Raw genomic sequence first — 20654 nt, forward strand, 5'->3', positions numbered from 1 at the left:
ATTTTAAAAGGCAAAGTGATGTACATTTGCCAGTGGGGTGGGGAGGCGGCAGAAATCTAGTCAGTGGAAAGAACAGAGACATATCACAGCTTATTCACTCCCGTTTTCATATGAAGTTCTAGTTAGTTCTGCTTTTGTTACTGGTAAAGACGAAAGCTCACCTTTCCCACAATTTGCCCAGATACAAAGGCCAGGATGATGGCTGGCAACTCTTTGGCAGTAACCACACTTGTGTTGTGGTTCCTTTGCTTGAATTTAAATTCAGCTTGCATTTTATTCAAAGGAGACTCTTTCCTACTTTCATTTGAACTGAATTAATGCACAATAAATATATGCATCAAATTTTCTAACTGTGGTGAAAAAAGGATATCCAAAGGTTATAGACTGTCAGTAAAAGCACATTACAGAACCTAAGTACTCAATTTCAAAAAAGCCTTTTAACATAAATATTTCAAGATTATCAGCTTCATTATCATTTCACACCAACAATTTTCGTTTCCCAAACCTATTCTGACATTTGAAGGAACATTAAGAAAAAAAAAAATCTATCTGGCTTCCACCATATAATGCCACTTAACAGTTGGTTTAGAATAAAGATAAAGGCAGAGGAAAGTTGGCCACAGTGACTCAAATGAAACCTTTTCACTATTTCTTTTCGAGTTATGTTAGTCTTATCTGATGCAAAGAAACACAGCACACACACATGAACATACACACACATACCACTTCAAGATCCCATTCAAACCTATCAATTTGGCTCAAACATTTTAGAATTTAAAGATCCTGACCAAATGATATTGGAAACCCTTATTAAAGTAAATGGGCTGTGTAATTAGCAAAGCTGGACATTTCTTTGACCCTCTGACAGAGTGGATGGTTTTTGCTCCTCAGCAGTTGGGTAGGACCCTGTGTTCGGGGCCTTAGGTCATACAGAAGTGTTGGCAGAGTCCCATGCCACTGTAACTACAGGAAGACAATCCAATACATCTGTATAAAGGAGGAGTTGGCAGACGAGACGGCTGATAAATGGGAGCATACGAAATAAGCTTCACTAATAAATTGGGGAAAATTTCACAAATGAGTAAGGTGAATGATTTTTACCCAGCTTGGATATTAAACTAGAAAGAACACAACAACTACCCAGTAGAGAAAATCAGATTCTATTTAGAAAGTTACAAAAATAAATAATAGTTATGTTACTATCATAAAAGCTACTTATATTTGAAAGCATTTTATAAAATCTGGAAAATATATAAGAGGCCCCATCATTTGTTCTACCCTCTGTCTGGGGATTTTTATACTCTATGATATATCAAAAGTTCCAAATACTCTCATTGGAGTTTCAACCAAATCAGTTTGGAAAGCACAAAACTATCTCTGGGGAAATGTCAGTTGCACCCATTAGAGGCCTTGTACACTTTCATACAGGCTGATCACAGGAGTCTTTAGTACAGAGAAATCCCAAGGGCTGTCCAGGGCACTCCTTTGCTATGTTCTCAGTGTGAGGTCCCGGGGTAATTTGACTATCTTACAGAAATGGGATCTGGAAGACTGAAACCCCAGTTTGACCCTGAAACAGGGCTTGGGCAACTTCCTCAGTCCTCCAGGTTCTATCACCTCATTAGCTGTTGTTCAGTCACTCAGCCGTGTCTGACTGTGTGTGATCTCATGGCCTGCAGCATGTCAGGCTTCCCTGTCCTTCACCGTCTCCTGGAATTTGCTCAAACTCATATCCATTGAGTCAGTGATGCCATCCAACCATCTTGTCCTCTGTTGTCCCCTTCTCCTCCTGCCTTCAATCTTTCTCAGCATCAGGGACTATGCTAATGAGTTGGCTCTTTGCATCAGGTGGCCAAAGTATTGGAGCTTCAGCTTCAGCCTCAGTCCTTCTAATGAATATTCAGAGTTGATTTCCTTTAGGATGGACTGGTTGGATCTCCTTGCAGTCCAAGGGACTCTCAAGAGTCTTCTCTAACACCGCAGTTCAAAAGCATCAATTCTTGGGCACTCGGCCTTCATTATGGTCCCAACTCTTACATCCATACATGGTTAATGGAAAAACCACACCTTTGACTAGATGGACCTTTGTCGGCAAAGTAATGTCTCTGCTTTTCAATACACTGTCTAGGTTTGTCATAGCTTTTCTTCCAATGAGCAAGCATCTTTTAATTTCGTGGCTGCAGTCACCATTTGCAGTGATTTTGGAGCCCGAAAAAATAAAGTTTGTCACTGTTTCCACTGTTTCCCCAACTATTTGTCATGAAGTGATGGGACTGGATGCCATGATTTTAGTTTTTTGAATGCTGAATTTTAAGCCACCTTTTTCACGCTCCTCTTTCACCTTCACCAAGAGGCCCTTTATTTCCTCTTCGCTTTCTGCCATAAGTCATGTGAGGTTATTGATATTTCTCCCAGCAATCTTGATTCCAGCTTGTGCTTCATCCAGTCTGGCATTGCACAAGATGTACTCTGCATTTAAGTTAAATAAGTAGGGTGACAATATATAGTCTTGATGTGCTCTTTTCCCAATTTGGAACCAGTCCATTGTTCCATGTCTGGTTCTAACTGTTGTTTCTTGAGATGGATACAGGTTTCACAGGAGGCAGGTAAGGTGATCTGGTATTCACCATTCCTTTAAGAATTTCCCAGTTTTTTGTGATCCACACAGCCAAAGGCTTTAGTGTACTCAAGTAGAAGTATGTTTTTATGGAATTTTCTTTCTTTTTCTATGACACAATGGATGTTTGATTTCTGGTTCTACTGCCTTTTCTAAATACAGCTTGAACATCTGGAATTTCATGGTTCACGTACTGTTTAAGCCTTGCTTGGAGAATTTTGAGCATTACTTTGCTAGCATGTGAAATGAGTGCATTTGTGCAGTAGTTTGAACATTCTTTGGCATTGCCCTTCTTTGGGATTGGAATGAAATCTGGTATTTTCTATTCCTGTGGCCACTGCCGAGTTTTCCAGATTTGCTGGCATATTGAGTGCAGCACTTTCACAGCATCATCTTTTAGGATTTGAAATAGCTCAGCTGGAATTCCATTATCTCCACTAGATTTGTTCGTAGTGATGCTTTCTAAGGCCCACTTGACTTCACATTCCAGGATGTCTGGCTCTAGGCGAGTGATCATACCATCGTGACTATCTGGGTCATGAAGATCTTTTTTGTACAGTTCTTCTGTGTATTCTTGCCACCTCTTCTTCATATCTTCTGCTTCTGTTAGGTCCATACCATTTCTGTCCTTTACTACCTCATTTGGAACACTGAATTATCTGCTTCATGGGACTGTTGTGTTTATGGGATTAAATAACTTCTGAAAGTGATATGCACATGAGAGCTTCTCCAGAAGACTTCCTGGACTGGTGAAGATGGAACTGAAAAATCAGGGAACAATGAATTCTGCAGACATAATTCTCAAACTTTGGTTAACATAAAAATATTATGTAAAGAGCTTGCCAAAGAATGTTCATTCTAAAAATTCTGATTCAGTAACCTGAACTAGGCAGACCTTGGTAACAAATACCTTAGGTGAATCTGATGTAATTGGTTCATGAAGCCATACACTGATAAATAGATTTGGAATATAATACTCTAGCCACATTTGAAAACAGATTGATTTATGTGGATCATCAGACATTTCTTTCAATATCTTTCCTCTCCTTCAAATCTTCAGGCTTCCAAAGCCCCCTAATTCTCATCTAGAATGAATTCCCCAAGCCCCCCTCCTAAATAGAACTATATCAACCTTTCATATCCAAGCAGTGAGACATCCAAGTTCGAAGAACACTACATATTTTCTCTTGCCTATTCATTGTAAAACTGGGTAATAAAAGGGGTTCACCATTTTACATATTAAAATGTAAGACTTTGAGTTTGGGAATACTATCATGGGAATCAGGTCCTATTGCCCAGATGATGTGTTAATATAATTCACAACTGTTACTTATTCTTTCACAAAGTTGAGTCATGAATATTTATCCCTGGAAGAGATCTTAGTGGTTATCACAATTATTCATTTGTTTTACAGCTAAAGAAACTGTAAACTATACTATCTGGCTTATCCTCCAACCTAGAAACTTCACAAATGAAGAAGTTTCCCATCCAAGGGAAGCCTACTGAGAGGCAAGTCTACAGGCAGAAGAATTTCCCTGTGAACCATGTTTTGTTTCCCTGTGTCAGAAAGGAATCCATTGTCTCAGGGATTTTCCTGCTGGCCCAGTGGTTAAGACTCCACACTGTCATTGCAGGAAACACGAGTTCAATCCGTGGTGGGGTCACTAAGATCCTACATGCCACACAGCACAGCTCAAAAATAAAAAAGGAATCCAGTGTTTTAAAGTATAATCATAATTTCTTCATATAAACAGAATGCAGGGCATGGGAGCTATTGCTTCTTTCATAATGTCTTAACTCTTGGGATATTAAAGTAGGATCATGGATTCATCCCACGAAGGAATAAGCTCCTCCAATAGAACAAAATTCCCCAGCACTTTTTTACTTCAAGAATCAAAAATCTAGCATTCAAGAGAATTAAAAGTTATTTTCTCTGAAAAAAGTTTCTCTGCCACGTTCCATCATAAAATCGTAATTGCTGCTTTATGTTTTTCCCCCATTTTCTCTCCAAGTAACTGAAAACTTAGAGCAGATGCTATTTTTAATATGAATCCTCATGTGGTTTTCATAGATTACCTTTGCATTTTTCATAGTAGGTTTTTCTAACACAGGCCCATATAACTACAAAGATCCCTAGAACTCTTGCTTCAAATTCTTTTCACTGTGAATCTTTGAAAAATATTGATTCTGCAAATGTGAAAAATTAATTTATCAAAAAATAGCACACATAAAATTGGGACTGGCAAGAGAAATCCCAAGAATATTGTTTTAACTGGAAGTTGTACCATTAACTGCTGCAACTTACTGTATTCCTGTTACGGCTCTTTGCGATGTATTTATCACTGTGTAGGAACAGTTTAATCTACTCCATACAGAGAGCAGTAGGAGTGCTGTTTTTCTCAAAATATGATGTCCCTCGCCACAAACAACTGATCTAAATTTCTTGCAGGTGGCAGGTCTCACTTTTTTTTTTTTCTAAAAGGAAATAACCCTTCTCTGAAAGTCAAATTCGTTTTTAAAGCTGCGGTGTCTTTAACCACTTTTTTTTTTCCAGTTTTTCAGTTGACACATTGTCATGACTTACGGTAGGTTGCATCAATCATTCTGGGTTCCTACAGAAACTATTTTGTGGTGGTGACTATCCTAGGCAAGAAACGAAGTGCCCTTTTCGGGTGAGTGCGCAGGTACCTCTGATTTCTTGCCAAATCGTTCAGAATGCCACAAATCCATTAAATCTCTCCACAGGGAGGAAAAAAATCCCGCATCCTAGAGAGAGAATTTATGAGTTCATTTCAATCACCACAAATGAAAGCCACCCTTAATATTCATTAGAGATTTTACTGTGGCAATATGCATTATCTATTCCTATGCCCCTCTGAAAGGCCAATTTCTCTTGAAACCTTACATGGCTTCAAGCCACTCTTTGTAGAAACAATGGCCTATGTCCAAGTGGAGTCAAAGGAGGCAAATGGATGACATTTCCTCATCCACTGGTAATGATTCCATTAAGGCATTGTGGTGGTTATGAGTTTCTAAGTTTTAAAAATGAAAAGAGAGATTTGGAAGGTGCGGTGACATCACTGGATCACTTCCCCACTGTCATCTGTGACCATCTGTCCTAAAGCGAAAGGGGATTTTCTATTTGCATCACAAAAGATGACTTTCAAAACTGGCATTTCTTTCCTTTGGAGAAATGTGTACTCTGGAAACACGAGTCTGTGAGCCTCAGAACTGTTCATCTCTTCTTTCTACCCATTAGAGTTCAAGGCACCATCTTCTGGCATCGATTTTTCCCTTCCAATCTATTTCATTACTGTATGGAAAGCAATCTTGTCAAAACAGATACTTAAGCATATATCTCATACCTCAACAAATAAACAAGAAACAGACAAAAACCCCAAACCATTAGCTTAAAACATTCCTGCATAGCTTCCCATTGCTTTCAGGAAATGGACAACAAAATTCTGCATAACTTATGAGGCCATAAGGGCTCCGGTCCTTCCTCAGTTTTTCAGAATTGCCTTGCACTTCATCTCCTTGCTTTCTCTCCCAGTCATGCTAACTCTCATTCTAGCCTCTAACTCTCATAACTTTTTTGCTACTTCACTCCTGCTTTTGACATCAGATTGAAGCTCAAACATCCTCATTCCTGAGAGTGTTTCCTGACTCCTTGCCCCGATCAAATTTACCGATTACAGGCTTTCCATAGAGCCATGTGGCACTCACAGATTTCACCAAAGTTATCGTTTTTATTTGTGTGGTTACTTCTATTTTTGTCTCTCATTGGACTATGAGGATTGCGGTGTTTGTTCTGCTCAACATTTTATCTTCCTTATCAGGCACACTGTGAATACTTCAAAACAAACTGTTGAGTGAATAAATAAATGAGTTCCTGACTTTAATCTATTTTGTGCCCTGGCTGAAAATTTCTTTCAATCGGTGAGATGAGGGCTTCAGTTTGGGTTGAGCTTGAGATGAAGGCAAATAGGCCATATTTCTAATCTAATTATTCATCAATGTGGTTGTATTTAATAGCTAGGAACCATGAGATGCATAAAGATCTTACACTGAATATTCATAAGGGTTTTAAGAGTGAATTCAACCAGTTGCTTTACAACTTCCCAGGAAAGACAGGGGACATGAATTTCTTTCCATCATTTTTCATTCTCTTAGGAAAAAGGTGTGTTCTGCCTGAGAGTTATATTCTGACTCTAAAATAAAATATGACATGCATAAGTGATATGATTATGGAAAAATACATGAAAGGAGTTTTAAAAAGCTAAAATGATTTTACATCTGTAAGATGCTGCTGATATGCTGATGCAGTGATAATCTGGGGAATCAAAAAAGGGCCATGCAGAGCCCAGTACGTGTACCCTGAGTCCCACTTCCTTTTTGTCTGCATGTCTCAGAGATTCACAAGCCTGGGGTCACGTATTTCTGGGGAGCTATAAACAGTGGTCTTACCCTACCGGAGCTAGGCAATTCTGGCTTTTTTATCTATAGGGAGAAAATTGGGCAAGCTATATTTACAAATCTTAAAAATTAGTGAAAACTAGTAAATGTGCATTTTCTGTAATATTGTCGCATATGATACGAAATTGCTGAAAATTACTAATGGAGAGACTCCAACATCAGCCATCACTCCTGGTTGCTCACACGGTAAAGCGTCTGCCTGCAATGCGGGAGACCCAGGTTTGATCGCTGGGTCGGGAAGATCCTCTGGAGAAGGAAATGGCAACCCACTCCAGTACTCTTGCCTGGAAAATCCCACGGACAGGGGAGCCTGGTAGGTTACGGTCCATGGGATCACAAAGAGTCAGACACAACTGAGCGACTTCACTGCTGGAGAGACTCCAACATCAGGTATGTGCCTTGGTCATTTTATGGCCCTGCAGCCCAGAGCAAGAACTGATGTATCATAAACATAATGTTTTTCACTGAATGAAAAGGAAATAATTATAAACACATAATTATAATCTGTATTATAACTAAAGAGTAGTAATTGTCCCTAGGAATAGTAGCTCTTCTTCATTAAGTTCCAACTGTGTGTCAGGTATAGTTAAATACTGTATATCCAGTTCTTTATAAGAACTCCACAAAAAAATCTTCATTGCGTCTATCTGGATAAAAAACTGAAACTCAGGGATATCAAGTAATTTAGAAATCACAAGAACTGTAAGCAGTGATGCCACAGTTTAAGACCAGGCTTATTTGGCTCCAAGACTTGTAGTTTCTACCATGTACAGCTCCTCTTTGCCACCATGTTTATTTTTTATTTCTGCTTAACAATTTAAAGACAGCTTAGTGATAGGAAAAGCCTGGATTGAGAGTTAGGAGAGTTAGGTGATACCACCTCTGCCATCATCTGCCATGGGACCCCCAGGTAATTCACTGAATCTTCATGTGTCTCAATTTCTCCATTTCTAGGATGAAAGAGTGTTTTTTCCTAGTAACGAGGCTAGTATATGTGAGGGACTTCCTTGGTGGTCCAGTGATTAAGAATTTGACAATGCAGGGGATACACGTTCTATCCCTGTTCAGGGAACTAATATTCCACACGCTGGGGGGGCAGCTGAGCCCATGTGCCACAACTACTGAGTTCAGGCTCTGGAGCCTGGGAGCCGGGACTGCTGAGCTCACATGCCTAGAGCCCATGCGCTGCAAGAGAAGCCGCCACAATGGGAAACCCAAGCACCACCAGGAAGAGTAGCTCCCACTTACACAGCTAGTGAAAGCTCGTGCACAACAATGAAGACCTCAGTTCAGTTCAGTTCAGTCACTCAGTCGTATCCGACTCTTTGCAACCCCATGAATCGCAGCACGCCAGGCCTCCCTGTCCAACACCAACTCCCGGAGTCTACTCTATCTCATGTCCATCCAGTCAGGGATGCCATCCAACCATCTCATCCTCTGTCGTCCCCTTCTCCTCTTGCACAGCCCAAATAAATAAATACTTTCCCTAGAAAGTACTTTCAAAAAAATGAAATGTGAGAAAAGTTATATTGCATCTCAAAAACAGGAACGTTATTTAAGCAATTAGGCCCCTATGTTGAATCATCTCATTTTACATCATTTCATTTATGTTGCATCATTTCAGTATATTTTATATCATTTCATTTTATACTGCAAGTTAGGAACTAACATCTTCATTTTTTACAGATGAGGAAGTCTAGATACACTATTAGCCTAAGCTCGAAAGTTACAAAGCCATGATTTTTGCAGGAAAACTTCAGACTCTTACAGATTTGGACTTAAAATCTAGTTCTGCATGCTACTGCTACTTTACATAAGTGATTTAATCTCTTTTACCATTAAAATGGGAGTAGTAATACCACCTAACTGAGTCATAATACAAAGATAACATATATATAAAACACTTGAAATAGAGTCAAATGCTAAGTCAACAGAGACCTATGGTTGTCATTATATAGACATGTCTACATGATCAGATATATCTACTTTGGCCACCTGATGTGAAGAACTAACTCATTAGAAAAGACCCTGATGCTGGAAGAGATTGGGGGCAGGAGGAGAAGAGGGTGGCAGAGGATGAGATGGTTGGATAGCATCACCGACTCAATGGGCATGCTTCTGAGCAAACTCTGGGAGATAGTGAAGGACAGGGAAGCCTGGCGTGCTGCAGTCCATGGGGTTGCAAAGAGTCAGACACAACTTAGTGACTGAACAACACATGATCAGAACAAGATCTGAAAGGTGGCACCTAGTGTGTGTGTGTCTGAGATGGGTGATGGTGGCAGAAGAGGCTGTCTCATTTCAGCCCAGCACTCTCCATACCACAAAGCCCCCTGCCCTTCTGCACACCCCACAATCCTATTTAAACTGCACCAACCCATTTGTCAAAGCAGGATTTTGTCCTTTGAAATGGCACTCAAAAGGATTTTAAGAAATAGTTCTTCTTGAGTGACAGAAGCCTTCTTAGTTCCTGAGAATAGAAAATAGACATTTTGGTTCATGAAGAAATTTTCATGATCAGAGGAACCTGGCTGTAACTCAAGAAAAGTCTGTGTATTACATACACGGTTGCTAGTTCAGAATATGAGGAAGTACCCAGGACAGAGGAAGTGCAGTTGGTCAGGAAAACAGAGAGCAATAAAAACCGAAACCTAAAATAGCTTATGTCAAAAAAAATTATAGAAATAACGTCAACAATGGTCATCTGAAAAGTGAAAAGAGAGCTGATTTGAAACAGCTGAAGGAAAATCTTTTTGTACTAATCTCTTTCTGCACATGGGATATACCTTTCTTGGTGTCCCCTCATAACCCAAATACTGAAGATAGAAAGGAGCCTTTAAGATCATTAATAGCTGTCTTTCTAAAGATGAAGATGCAGAAGACCATGGAGATTAAGCAGCCTGATCCAGAGAGATGCCAGTAAGTAGTGAGCTCATAACTGACTTTCCTGGCTCAAACCTGTCCTCTTTTGATGTACAACATCACTTCTGACACATCTGGCTGTGCACTCAAAATATGACATGGTCTTTAGCTTGCTTAGCAGTATTTGAATTATGAGCGTGTTTCTCTGGCACAGAAGAAATTCTACCAATACCTGGAACATTCTCCAAGGCTAATTATATAAAATGCCCTAACATTTAGACCTCTCTCTTTGCAAGGGTCAAGGTCCAGCTTTAGATTGGCTTTATTCTGCTGAAACATGCAGAAGAGTTAAACTCTCAGGAAGGAGGAACTTGAGGTCTCCCGTGGTCAATGAACATAAATGGGTCCCCTTTAGACTGATATTTGTTTTCCTCCTTTGTCTATTTGAGAATACAGAGAAACAAATTTTATCTTGATTGTAGAAGCCAAAGTGTAATTATAATTAATTATCATGGATCCTATATCATTATCATAAGAGCGATTGTAAATTATAAACATTTTATGATGACCTTACAGATATTTTATTATGGGGTGTACCAATTCAACTTTCTCCTTAATTTGATGCACTTGAATAAACAGGCACAAAGGAAAAACAACAACAGCAGCAACAAAACAGAGAAAATTGAGGCAAACCCTTAAGGCCATTCATGAAAAAGAGAGATTCTTGGTTTCTATAACAGTTCTAGGACTGACACAGATCTGTTGTTGTCACTGATATTCAGAAGGTTTGTAAAATTGAGAAAAGCCAAACACCAACCCAAATAATTAGATTTGCTTACATTCTACATTGCTCAGATTCAAAAGTCTAGTTTAGCGATACCTCTAGTTATCCTGGACTTTTAGAATATGATTTTACACTTATAGAGCCATTACATTTTCTCATCTTATTTTTATATTCATTATGTAGGATTTTATTATAAAAGACATTTAAACATTTCATAAACATTTACAATTTACTCTCTTCAAATTCAGCCTAAATAATTTCCATAAATCTGATATTTTGCACTATTATAATATCTTATTTTTTAGGTGTTTCTTCTATAAACTCTCTTTTTTCATGTAAATGTGCTTGTACATCTGGCCGGATCTTTTCCAGGATTATTTTATGTACAATTAGTATGATATGTTTCCCATCTTTGTGAATTTTTACACAAAGAATTGTGATTATTTGTTTTTCTTTTTTACTTTTTTTAAAGAAGACCCTATAAATTCTCAATGGGCTTCGTTCGTGGCTCAGCTGGTAAAGAATCCACCTGCAATGCAGGAGACCTGGGTTTGATCCCTAATTTGTGAAGATCCCCTGGAGAATGGAAAGTCTACCCACTCCATTATCCTGGCCTAGAGAATTCTGGGGCTATTCTATGGGGTCTCAAAGAGTCAGACACAACTGAGCAACTTTCACTTTTACTTTCAAACTCTCATTACAGATATGAAATGGTAGATTTCCCCCCTCCACACACACATTTAGAGCCTAAGTGGCGTAGGGGGCACTTGATATGATTTAGCTAAATCAGTGAATACATGAATGAATGAATAAATGAATGAATGAATAAACTGTTGCAGCATCTTCTGTTTTTCAAATTCTTCTCTTGGGTAAATATTAATTCTCCTTCCCTCAAACATTATATTGGCTATAATTAAACATTTGTCACATAAAATACTCATCATTAATTGTTTTTTCTTGTTCATTTAGGGCCTTAACATTATTTTTATTACCTTGATTCTCAAGTTAATTAATTTCAGCACAAAGTGTAGTAGGTATAAATATCTTCTGGTACTTTTCTATCCCATTTTCCTAGTTTTCCTTTTGAATTTCTCAGTCCAGATGATCATTTACTCTGCCTTCCTTTTCACATGTTGTCCAAATCTATTAATTAAAACCTGTTCTCTTCCCATACCATGAGAATTCCAAGGTAAACAGGTAAAAGTTTAAAGCTGTTCTAACAAACAGCTTCTGCTGTTAGAGTTGGACACGAGGGCATTAAACCATGAGGAATTATGCATTGATGGCTCAGAGCCTGTCTTCCTCTGGGTGGACATGGGAGCAGTCATCTTGGTATATCATACACTGAACCTGTGAAAATAGTAATACCCTCAGCAGTGGGACCACAGAGACTTTTTGTCAGGAGTCTAACATCATTAATGTACAGAGAAAATAATAGAAAGTATGAAATTAATTTTTCTTTTTTCCTAAACCATGCCCCTCCTTATTCTTTTTTTTACTGTTCCTCTCAATCCTCATTCCTTTTTACACATTTTTTCCTTCCAAGTGTACACTATGAATTCTTACTTGACCATATATATATTTTAAACTTCCATACTATTCATCAAATAGAGAAGAAAAGAAGATACAAATTTGAAAAACAGTATAAATAAAGCAATAAAGATGGGGGAAAATCTGGATTTGGCAAAATGATAGTATCACTTTGCTAATAGCAGTGTGTGTGTGTGTGTGTGTGTGTGTGTGTGTGTGTGTGTGTGTGAAGGAGATCTGTGAGGATCTCGTTGGAAGGCAGATTAGGTCAATGAGTTTGCTTTTGACCCTGTAGGTGTTGAGGAGACACTTAAAGGTTTGTAAGGGGAGCAGTAATATTATTAGGTTTGAGCTTCAGAATCATTATCCAGGTAGCATTAATCAGGTAGATTAGTCAAGGAAATTAACCTGGTAGATTAATCTGGTAATGATGTGTCATGTTGATTGAAAGAGGTAGGCCAGCATCAGAGAGACGGAGAGATTGCCAAGGTTGAGACTAGGAAGACAAAAGAAGATGGGCACAGATAGCTTTTCTCCCATAGATCAGTAGTTTTGGAGGGACAGTATTGAAACTCTGAAATCACTTAGCAGTGGGGCTGTGTGACCCAAGAACATTTTCCCAGGTCAATAATTAGAGCACACAGTGCTCCCTATTTGAATGAGAAGATTCATGTAAAATCTTTGTTCCTTTACTTCCAGGTTAACATGAGCACACATTCTGATCCTCTCACTGAAACAGTTCAGTAAAGAAATCTTCCACTCTCCACACTGTCTTTTGGTGCAATTTTGAAGGGTTCACGTAATACTCCAATAAGACCTTCTAGCTTCACTCTTCTCATTCTCTTCTAACATATATAAAGATGCATGAAGTAGAGATTTGTTTATGTTCCCTTTTGTATATAAACTTCACTTATTTTGTTTCTCATTATCATTTTTCTCTCTACACTACATTTCGATTCTTCTATGTGTGGGTTTATTATCATTTTTAAATATGTCACACTGTTTTTATAAAATAGACTTCAAACATTTTAGACACTTAAAGGGAAAAACGGATATCTGTTCCTCTTTTTCATGTCAAGATTACTTCCATTTCTTAATCTGAAAAACTGTTTATTCTCAAAAATCTGAGAAAATAATCCCAGATTTGGAAAAATATATTAGCTGATATTGTATTACTTTTTAAAATATTAAAGGAAGACCTCATCACCTTTGCAACACACAAACTTTATTCTTTCTTGTCCTTATTCCTACCAAGCCTACGGCTCACTCTCCTCTTTTGTTATGTTTCAAGTTTTTAGCATGCAGCGTTTCATAAGTACTCTTCAATCACTCTTCTTGTAAGTTGATTGTAAACACTTGGCTTCAATATTATTTTTGGTTGCTTTCATTGTTATCTTTCTTAAGATGCATCTGAATTCCCTCTCAACACCACTCATCACGGATATTAGAAAAGACTGGCATCCTTATGTAGCTTTCCTTTCACATTTCTCTTGTGGTGTATTTGCTTTCATAAATCTCATCTTTTGTCTTTCTCAGTTTATAGCAATTCTATAATCACATCTCTCCCCACACCTCAGATCCCATAGACCTTACAAACAACTAAACCACACATTAAATATCTGTATGTCTCATTCTCCCCCTCTTGACTTTTGTGAAGAGTCATTCACAAAGAATACATTTCCTTATCTGGATTCAGCTTGTTTATGGTATTTCAACTGAAGTAAAATGTTGTTACTTTCCAAGCCCAGCACAAGCTCTGGACTCTGATTTGGGTATAAATATCACCTGCTATTGACAGAGTCCTGACACCATTTCATTTAATCATCCCAACATCCCTTGTGTAGTAGATCTTGATAACCTTGTTTTACAAATGAGTGTTTTCAGTATGCAAAAAGTCATGCAGAGGAAAAGAAATGAGTAGGATCTGAAACCAATACAGAATTGAAATCTTTTTTATTAAAGAGGGTAAGGAGTTTGCCCAATCTCACTCTGCTAGTGATGTCAGAGGTGGCATTACACCCAGCTCTAGAAGATCTAGATTTGAGAGTCTGAGCCTGAAGTTGGTTAGCAGGGAGATGTATCTGGAAGAATGAGGACTGTCTGAAGACAAGTCAATTTCAGGCTGCCTCAAATTGATACAATGATGAGATCAAAGATACAGGAATCCATTATTGTTGAGATTTCTGAGATCAAGAAACTAATTTGTGGATTAGTTTTATTTCTCCCAAAATGTGGGGTTTATGCCCTGCTCCAACATATCTGCATATGTTGGTACATTTAGAAAAAAAATCTGGTCACTGCTGACTACCTGTCATTGATAGCAACACTCATTTGAGAAGACTTTTTCCTCAACACTATATGCCTTCTGTATCTTGCCTAGAATGAAAGTAACTGTAACCCAAATAAAAGCCTTGCAATTATTACAGAAAAATATCAGATATGCTAAAATGAAACTAGATAGTTTTACTTGCTATTATTATAGAATATATATGTAAAATATAAAAATAATACTTTGCCCTCATTCAACTTCTTTTACTCTACGTCTCAAATCCCTGAGTGCAAGTGGTCTCATTAAAGTTACCAAACCAATTTAACTCTAACATGTTCTTGAACCCTCTGTCCAAGTCCACTGAGGTTTTCCTGTTACAAATGCTGAACATTACCATCTGAAACTCTGAGCATTCTGCAGATAGGTTTGACTTTCTACAGATAAAACTTATTTACTCAATCATTTAGCTATGTACTAAAATAGACAAAATTACCTAAGTAAAAAAGAAAAACATTACTACGCATACACACCTAAACCAAGACACACATCCACAAACACTCAAACATACACATGATAATAGAGTTTATATACGATGCTTTCAAATTGTGGTGCTGAAGAAGACTCGAGAGTCTCCTGGACTGTAAGATCAAGCCAGTCTATCCTAAAGGAAATCAACCCTGAATATTCATTGAAAAGACTGATGCTGAAGCTGAAACTCCAATACTTTGGCCACCTGAGGCGAAGAGCTGACTTACTGGAGACGACCTGATCCTGGGAAAGATAGACAGCAAAAGGAGAAGAGGGTGGCAGAGGATAGCCACTATCTTCTGGATAGCATCACCAACTCAACAGACATGCATTTGAGCAAACCCTGGGATATAGTAAGGATAGGGAAGCCTAGCATGCTGCAGTCCATGGAGTCACAAAGAGTCAGACACAGCTTAGCAACTGAACAACAACAATGACTGCATTAATATAGAACAGTTAGACAATGAAGAAGTAATTTTTTCTCTAGATCTATGGTAACAAAGTCTATTGGCTTCTAAAACTTCTATTCATTTAGTCAGCAAATGTTACTCAAATATTTGAGTGCCCATGACATTCTGCTTCCATGGTGATTTAGTGGTAAAGAATCACCTGCCAATGCAGGAGACACAGGTTCTATCCCCGAGTTAGGCAGATCCCCTAAGAAGGAAATGGCAACCCACTCTAGTATTCTTGCCTGGGAAATCCCATGGACAGAGGAGCCTGATGGGCTATGTACAGACATAGGGTCTCAAAGAGTCGAACATGATTGAAACTACATAATTTTAGTTTCTCTATTACCCCCTGAAGTAGAAAAGGGCAACCCATTCTAGTTTTTTTGCCTGGAACATTCCATGGACAGAGGAGCCTGGCAGGCTACAGTTGATGGAGTCTCAAAGAGTTGCAAACAGTGACATTCTAGAGACTAGGGAGAATTTAAACATAAATTATTTATAGCAAGTAAACTAATGCCCAACTCATCCTGCTACAGGATGGAGTGGGATAAGCTCCATGAAGATAGGGCCAATGAATGTATTATTTGGCCCTGTGTCCCCAATGTCTAATATTGGGATGCTCATGTAGATTTAATGCCTATACAATGAAAGAAGAATACCCTTAAGTGATCTGGAAGTTCAAAGGAAAAAGATTGCTTCTATCTGGTATGACCCAGGCAAGTTTTCTAGAGGACAAAGTATTTGATCTAAGTCTTGTGGCTTAGGATGATGGTTTTAAAGGAAAGAGGACTATACCAGGCAGATGAGTAACTTATCTGGGAAAAAAAATTAACACTCTTAAATCTTAGAATATCTGTGCTATATAATTTTAGTTTCTCTATTACCCCCCTGGAGTAAGGCATGGCAACCCACTCTAGTATTCTTGCCTGGAACATTTCATAGACAGGAGAGCCTGGGGGGCTACAGTCTATGGGATCACGAAGAGTCCGACATGACTGAACTACTGAGCACCTTCCATTTTACAATTGAGAATATTAAGCTTAAAAGGTTTCAATAACTTGCCCAAGTAGCAGAACTTGAATTCAAGCCCAGATTTGTCTAACTCCAGATCATTACTTTTTCTTGTGTGCCAAACGCTATAATATATTAGCTTAAATCAGGATCCCTAGCATAGGACTGTGGAGGTTCTAGATTTTGGCTTCACAAATTGTTAGATCTGTGACATTGTACCTGTTACTTTTTTGTACCTCATCTTTCTCAATTGTAAAACAGGAAAGAATTAATATTAGAATATCACTCCCTACATTATAAGGTTGTGAGATTTAAATGAAATAATACATGTGATGTACTTATGAGACTAGCAGGCCCAAAGAAAATGCTCATTTAAATTAGTGGGATTCTTTATCATCTGAACCACTGAGTGACTAACACTTTCATGTGTTAATTACCAGTGAAACTTCAACACACCAACAATAATTTAGGCAATTTAGCACACAACATCTTGATCTGAATCAACATCCTTTATCTTCTTTTGGTTAAAAAGAAATCTCTGGAAAATATTGTCTGTTAGTCGCTCAGTCGTATCCAACTCTTTGCGACTTCATGGACTGTAATCTGCCAGACTTCTCTGTCCATGGAATTCTTGAGGCAAGAATACTAGAGTGGGTTGCCATGCCCTTCTAAAGGGGGATCTTCCAGACCCAGGGATCAAACCGGGTTCTCCAGCATTGCAGGCAGATTCTTTACTGTTTGAGCTATGCAGTAGTTTATTTGAACACAAGGGAATATATACAATAGCAACATAATAGCAGAAGTCACTAGAGTTGCATTCTTTTTGGAAAGACAGCTCTAACTCTGCTAACTTTCCAGAGACTGGTAAATTTGACTGATTAGCACCTTTGTTATCTGTTTCTTTCCTGCTAGTACCAAGATCCAGATAAGATGATACATTTCCGTCATTTTACGAACTTACCCATGAGTGTGGGAGATCCATATCTGTAGAAGAAGACTTGAGACTGGGGTGGTGAGTGCAGTGGAAACAATTGCCCCACAGTCCAATCTGGTCAATTTGAAAATCAACATATGTCCACAACGGGTTTTTTGGAAAAGGTTTCCAGTTGTTCCACATCTGAACTTCACCTTCATTCTGGGATAGCATTTCTGCCAAGCTGCATCCAGCTGAAGCACTGGATCTAACCAGTGATGCAGAAACAGAATCCAATCTAATTTCCATTCCTTCCTTCCCCCTTGTGTTAACATTATTAACTTTCCTTTCTTGGCTTTTGGCTAATTTCATACAGGAAATCAATGTTTCATCTTCATCTCCTGAATGATAAAGAAAAATAAGTTAAAGAGGTAAGTCTGTCTAATAATTTTGCTCATGTAGAAATTATGACTATTATAATTCCCTTTATATAATAGTAATGAATGAACATTACAGGTTAAGCCAGAGAGTCATATAATTTTACAAAATAATTTTAAATTAGCATTTCTTTAAAGAGTATGTCTTTGGTATATCAAGTGATTTGTTTTGTAAAAACAGATTTACCTAAATTTTTTTGGAAGTTGTGTGTGAAGATTAAAGCCAGTTTGACTAGAATCCATGTGGAAATAGTGTACTGAAAGAGACTTTAGAAAAATTAAAAATAAAAAAAATCCTCATATATTATAAGCATGATATGGTGTGTTTTTATTCTTAAGTATTTTTTTAAATTGCTTGAGGGCACACATACAAGAAGACATATAAAGAAGCAAATCAGATTTTTGTCTTAATTAAAAGAATGAAATCTCAGTAGAGATTTTCTGAAGTTCTCTTGATAACCTAAAATTCTCTAATTTAATATCAATCTTCAAAGATGTTTATGCATGATGTGTGTCTCATAGTGAAATATTTTGGAAAAGAGAGAACAAGACAGAAAGCAGAGGACGGCATATCTTTGGTCCTATAAAGTTGATCAGTGAGACCTATATTTACATGTACTGTAAGGTGTGATGAAATTTTTGGTAATGTATTAAAATTTATAGGAAATAGAAACATATATAACCCTTAGTAAATTGCACCATTCATTCAATCTATTTAAGTTCAAGTGTTCATTCTTGTAAATAAATAAATGAAAATCAAAGTTGCATGACCTGCCAGTGGCATTCACATCAAAACTGAATTGTACTGTTTTATGAGGTCAAGGAATGCAAAGAGTGGACAATGCTGGTCCTTATCATCTTGCTGAGCTTTACCCATAGCTTTCTCTTACTCTACTCTTTCTCTTACTCTGGTTCTGAAGAAGAGAAATGGAGTGGCATAGATATAAAGTGAAATTCAGGAACAGTGTGAGAATATTTGTTTCACAAATAACTTGGCAATAAAGATAGCCCTCAATATTTAATAATTATTTTAAAGCCTTATCAAAATGTTTTTCATTAATATATACTATCTGAATTCATCCTCAAGACATTTTTATCCGCTCATTGAGGTTTTTAAATTATTTTTATCAGAGTATAGTTGCTTTACAATGTTATGTTAATTTCTATTTTACAGCAAAGTGAATCAGACATACATATACACATATCTTCTCCCTTTTGGACTTCCTTCCCCTTCATTAAAAAGCAGAAATAGACACAGATGCTGAGAATAAATGTGTGGACTCCAAGGGGAAGGCGGGGCTTGGGTAAAGAAATCGGGAGATTAGATGGACACATATACACTGATATGATGTATAAAGTAGGTAAATAATGAGATCATTAAGTTCTTACTTACGGAGGTTTACTGGTGTAGGTTTCATCTCATTCAGACTGGGCACCCTTCCTTTCTTGGTCCAAACCAGTTTCTGCAATCTCTTTAATGTCCCTATGGATTCCACTGGGTCATCACCTGATTTTACGGTCTAGCACAAACATAGCTCAGGGTAAAGAAAAACCTCCACAAAAAATTAAATATAAAACGTGTCGAGATCATAAATGTAGGGAAATTCATAATGTGACCTTAACCTGTAGCCTGAGACAATTGAAGTGATATCTTGAAAGCACACCACATTTTGGGGGTTCAAATTTGTAAAGTGCATTATAGCTGGCCAGTCATAATAAAGCAGAACTTTATTTTTTTTTTTACCATTTCTTTTCTTTTTACTTCAAAATGTAGCAAAATGGATTGAATCCAGAGCCATCTATAAAGGAGGTGCCCCTGCTCAATGTGAAATGGTGGAAAAGAACAAGCCTTTTGTAGCATAACATAGATGGAACCAGAAATTGAAAGGTGCCATTTGCATATGTTGGAATAGACTGATGGTGTTCAAAAAAAAAAAAAAAAAGGAGCATTATTCAAATTTTCTTCATTTTTTCCTTAGAAATTTCTGGTAAAGCAGTTTTAACTTCTAGTAAAGTATTTTCAAATAATATACTTAAAAAAAAATAGCCTCTTGCTTTCTAGAAGATACACAATGAGAAAAGCAAAAACAGGCATCATATTCTATATGATGTTTTAGCATATAAGTATCATTCACTTATTGTGGGAAAAAATGTATAAAAGAATTAACATTGCTTTAAAGACAAAGTGTTTTGGAAGATGCATGAATATTTGTCACTAGTTTAATGTTTATTAATTTGTATTTACACTGATTTTACTTATTATTTTTAAGATACTGCTCTCAAAGACTTCAGAATGTTTTGGCAATTAATACTTTATGTGCTAAATGCTATACTAGTGGGTAAAATAGTTGTATTCTGTTGTATTAGCAAGATAAGAAGTAATACATAGAGGAATACATCTTTTTCATCCAGAAAACTCAGGATTCAGAAATATTTCTCTGCCTGCTTCTGCCTCATTTCTTTCCATCGGACAGGTGATAAATGACATCCAAATAGATACTGCAATTTTCAAAAGGTGAATGATTTGCTTCCTCATTAATGTTTGGATGAGACACATTTATAACAGTGCTTCCCATCCTTTGACATAGACTATAAGCCCAAAGAAATGTTTGGAAGAAACAGATCTCTCGCATGCAAATATTTCTAATTATTAAATTTAGTTCTTATTCTTGATCTTTAAGAATGACTTAAAAAAAAAAAAAAAGAATGACTTTGAACAACCAACATAAACTTGATGTTCTGTCTCTGCATAATAGTACCTAAGTAAGAACCGTG

The 20654-nt window shown here is 37.4% G+C and overlaps 1 protein-coding gene and 1 long non-coding RNA gene across 2 annotated transcripts in view; one reads left to right on the forward strand and one right to left on the reverse strand.

The window, feature by feature from the left end:
* LOC110141936 (SAM domain-containing protein SAMSN-1) overlaps positions 1-17766 on the reverse strand; it is a 93427-nt gene extending 75661 nt beyond the window's left edge. The window contains exon 1 of the mRNA XM_020900964.2: positions 17491-17766. Within this exon, the coding sequence (XP_020756623.2) occupies positions 17491-17751 (261 nt within the window). The 5' untranslated portion in view covers positions 17752-17766. The remainder of the gene's footprint in view (positions 1-17490) is intronic.
* LOC139031056 (uncharacterized) lies at positions 9779-20315 on the forward strand. Its single transcript, XR_011483482.1, has 3 exons — positions 9779-10012; positions 17819-17873; positions 19654-20315. It is a non-coding gene; the product is annotated as an uncharacterized lncRNA (long non-coding RNA).
* Positions 20316-20654: the final 339 nt, after the last annotated feature.

The sequence above is a fragment of the Odocoileus virginianus genome, chromosome 25 (genome assembly GCF_023699985.2).
Source record: "Odocoileus virginianus isolate 20LAN1187 ecotype Illinois chromosome 25, Ovbor_1.2, whole genome shotgun sequence".
Classification (NCBI taxonomy): Eukaryota; Metazoa; Chordata; class Mammalia; order Artiodactyla; family Cervidae; genus Odocoileus; species Odocoileus virginianus.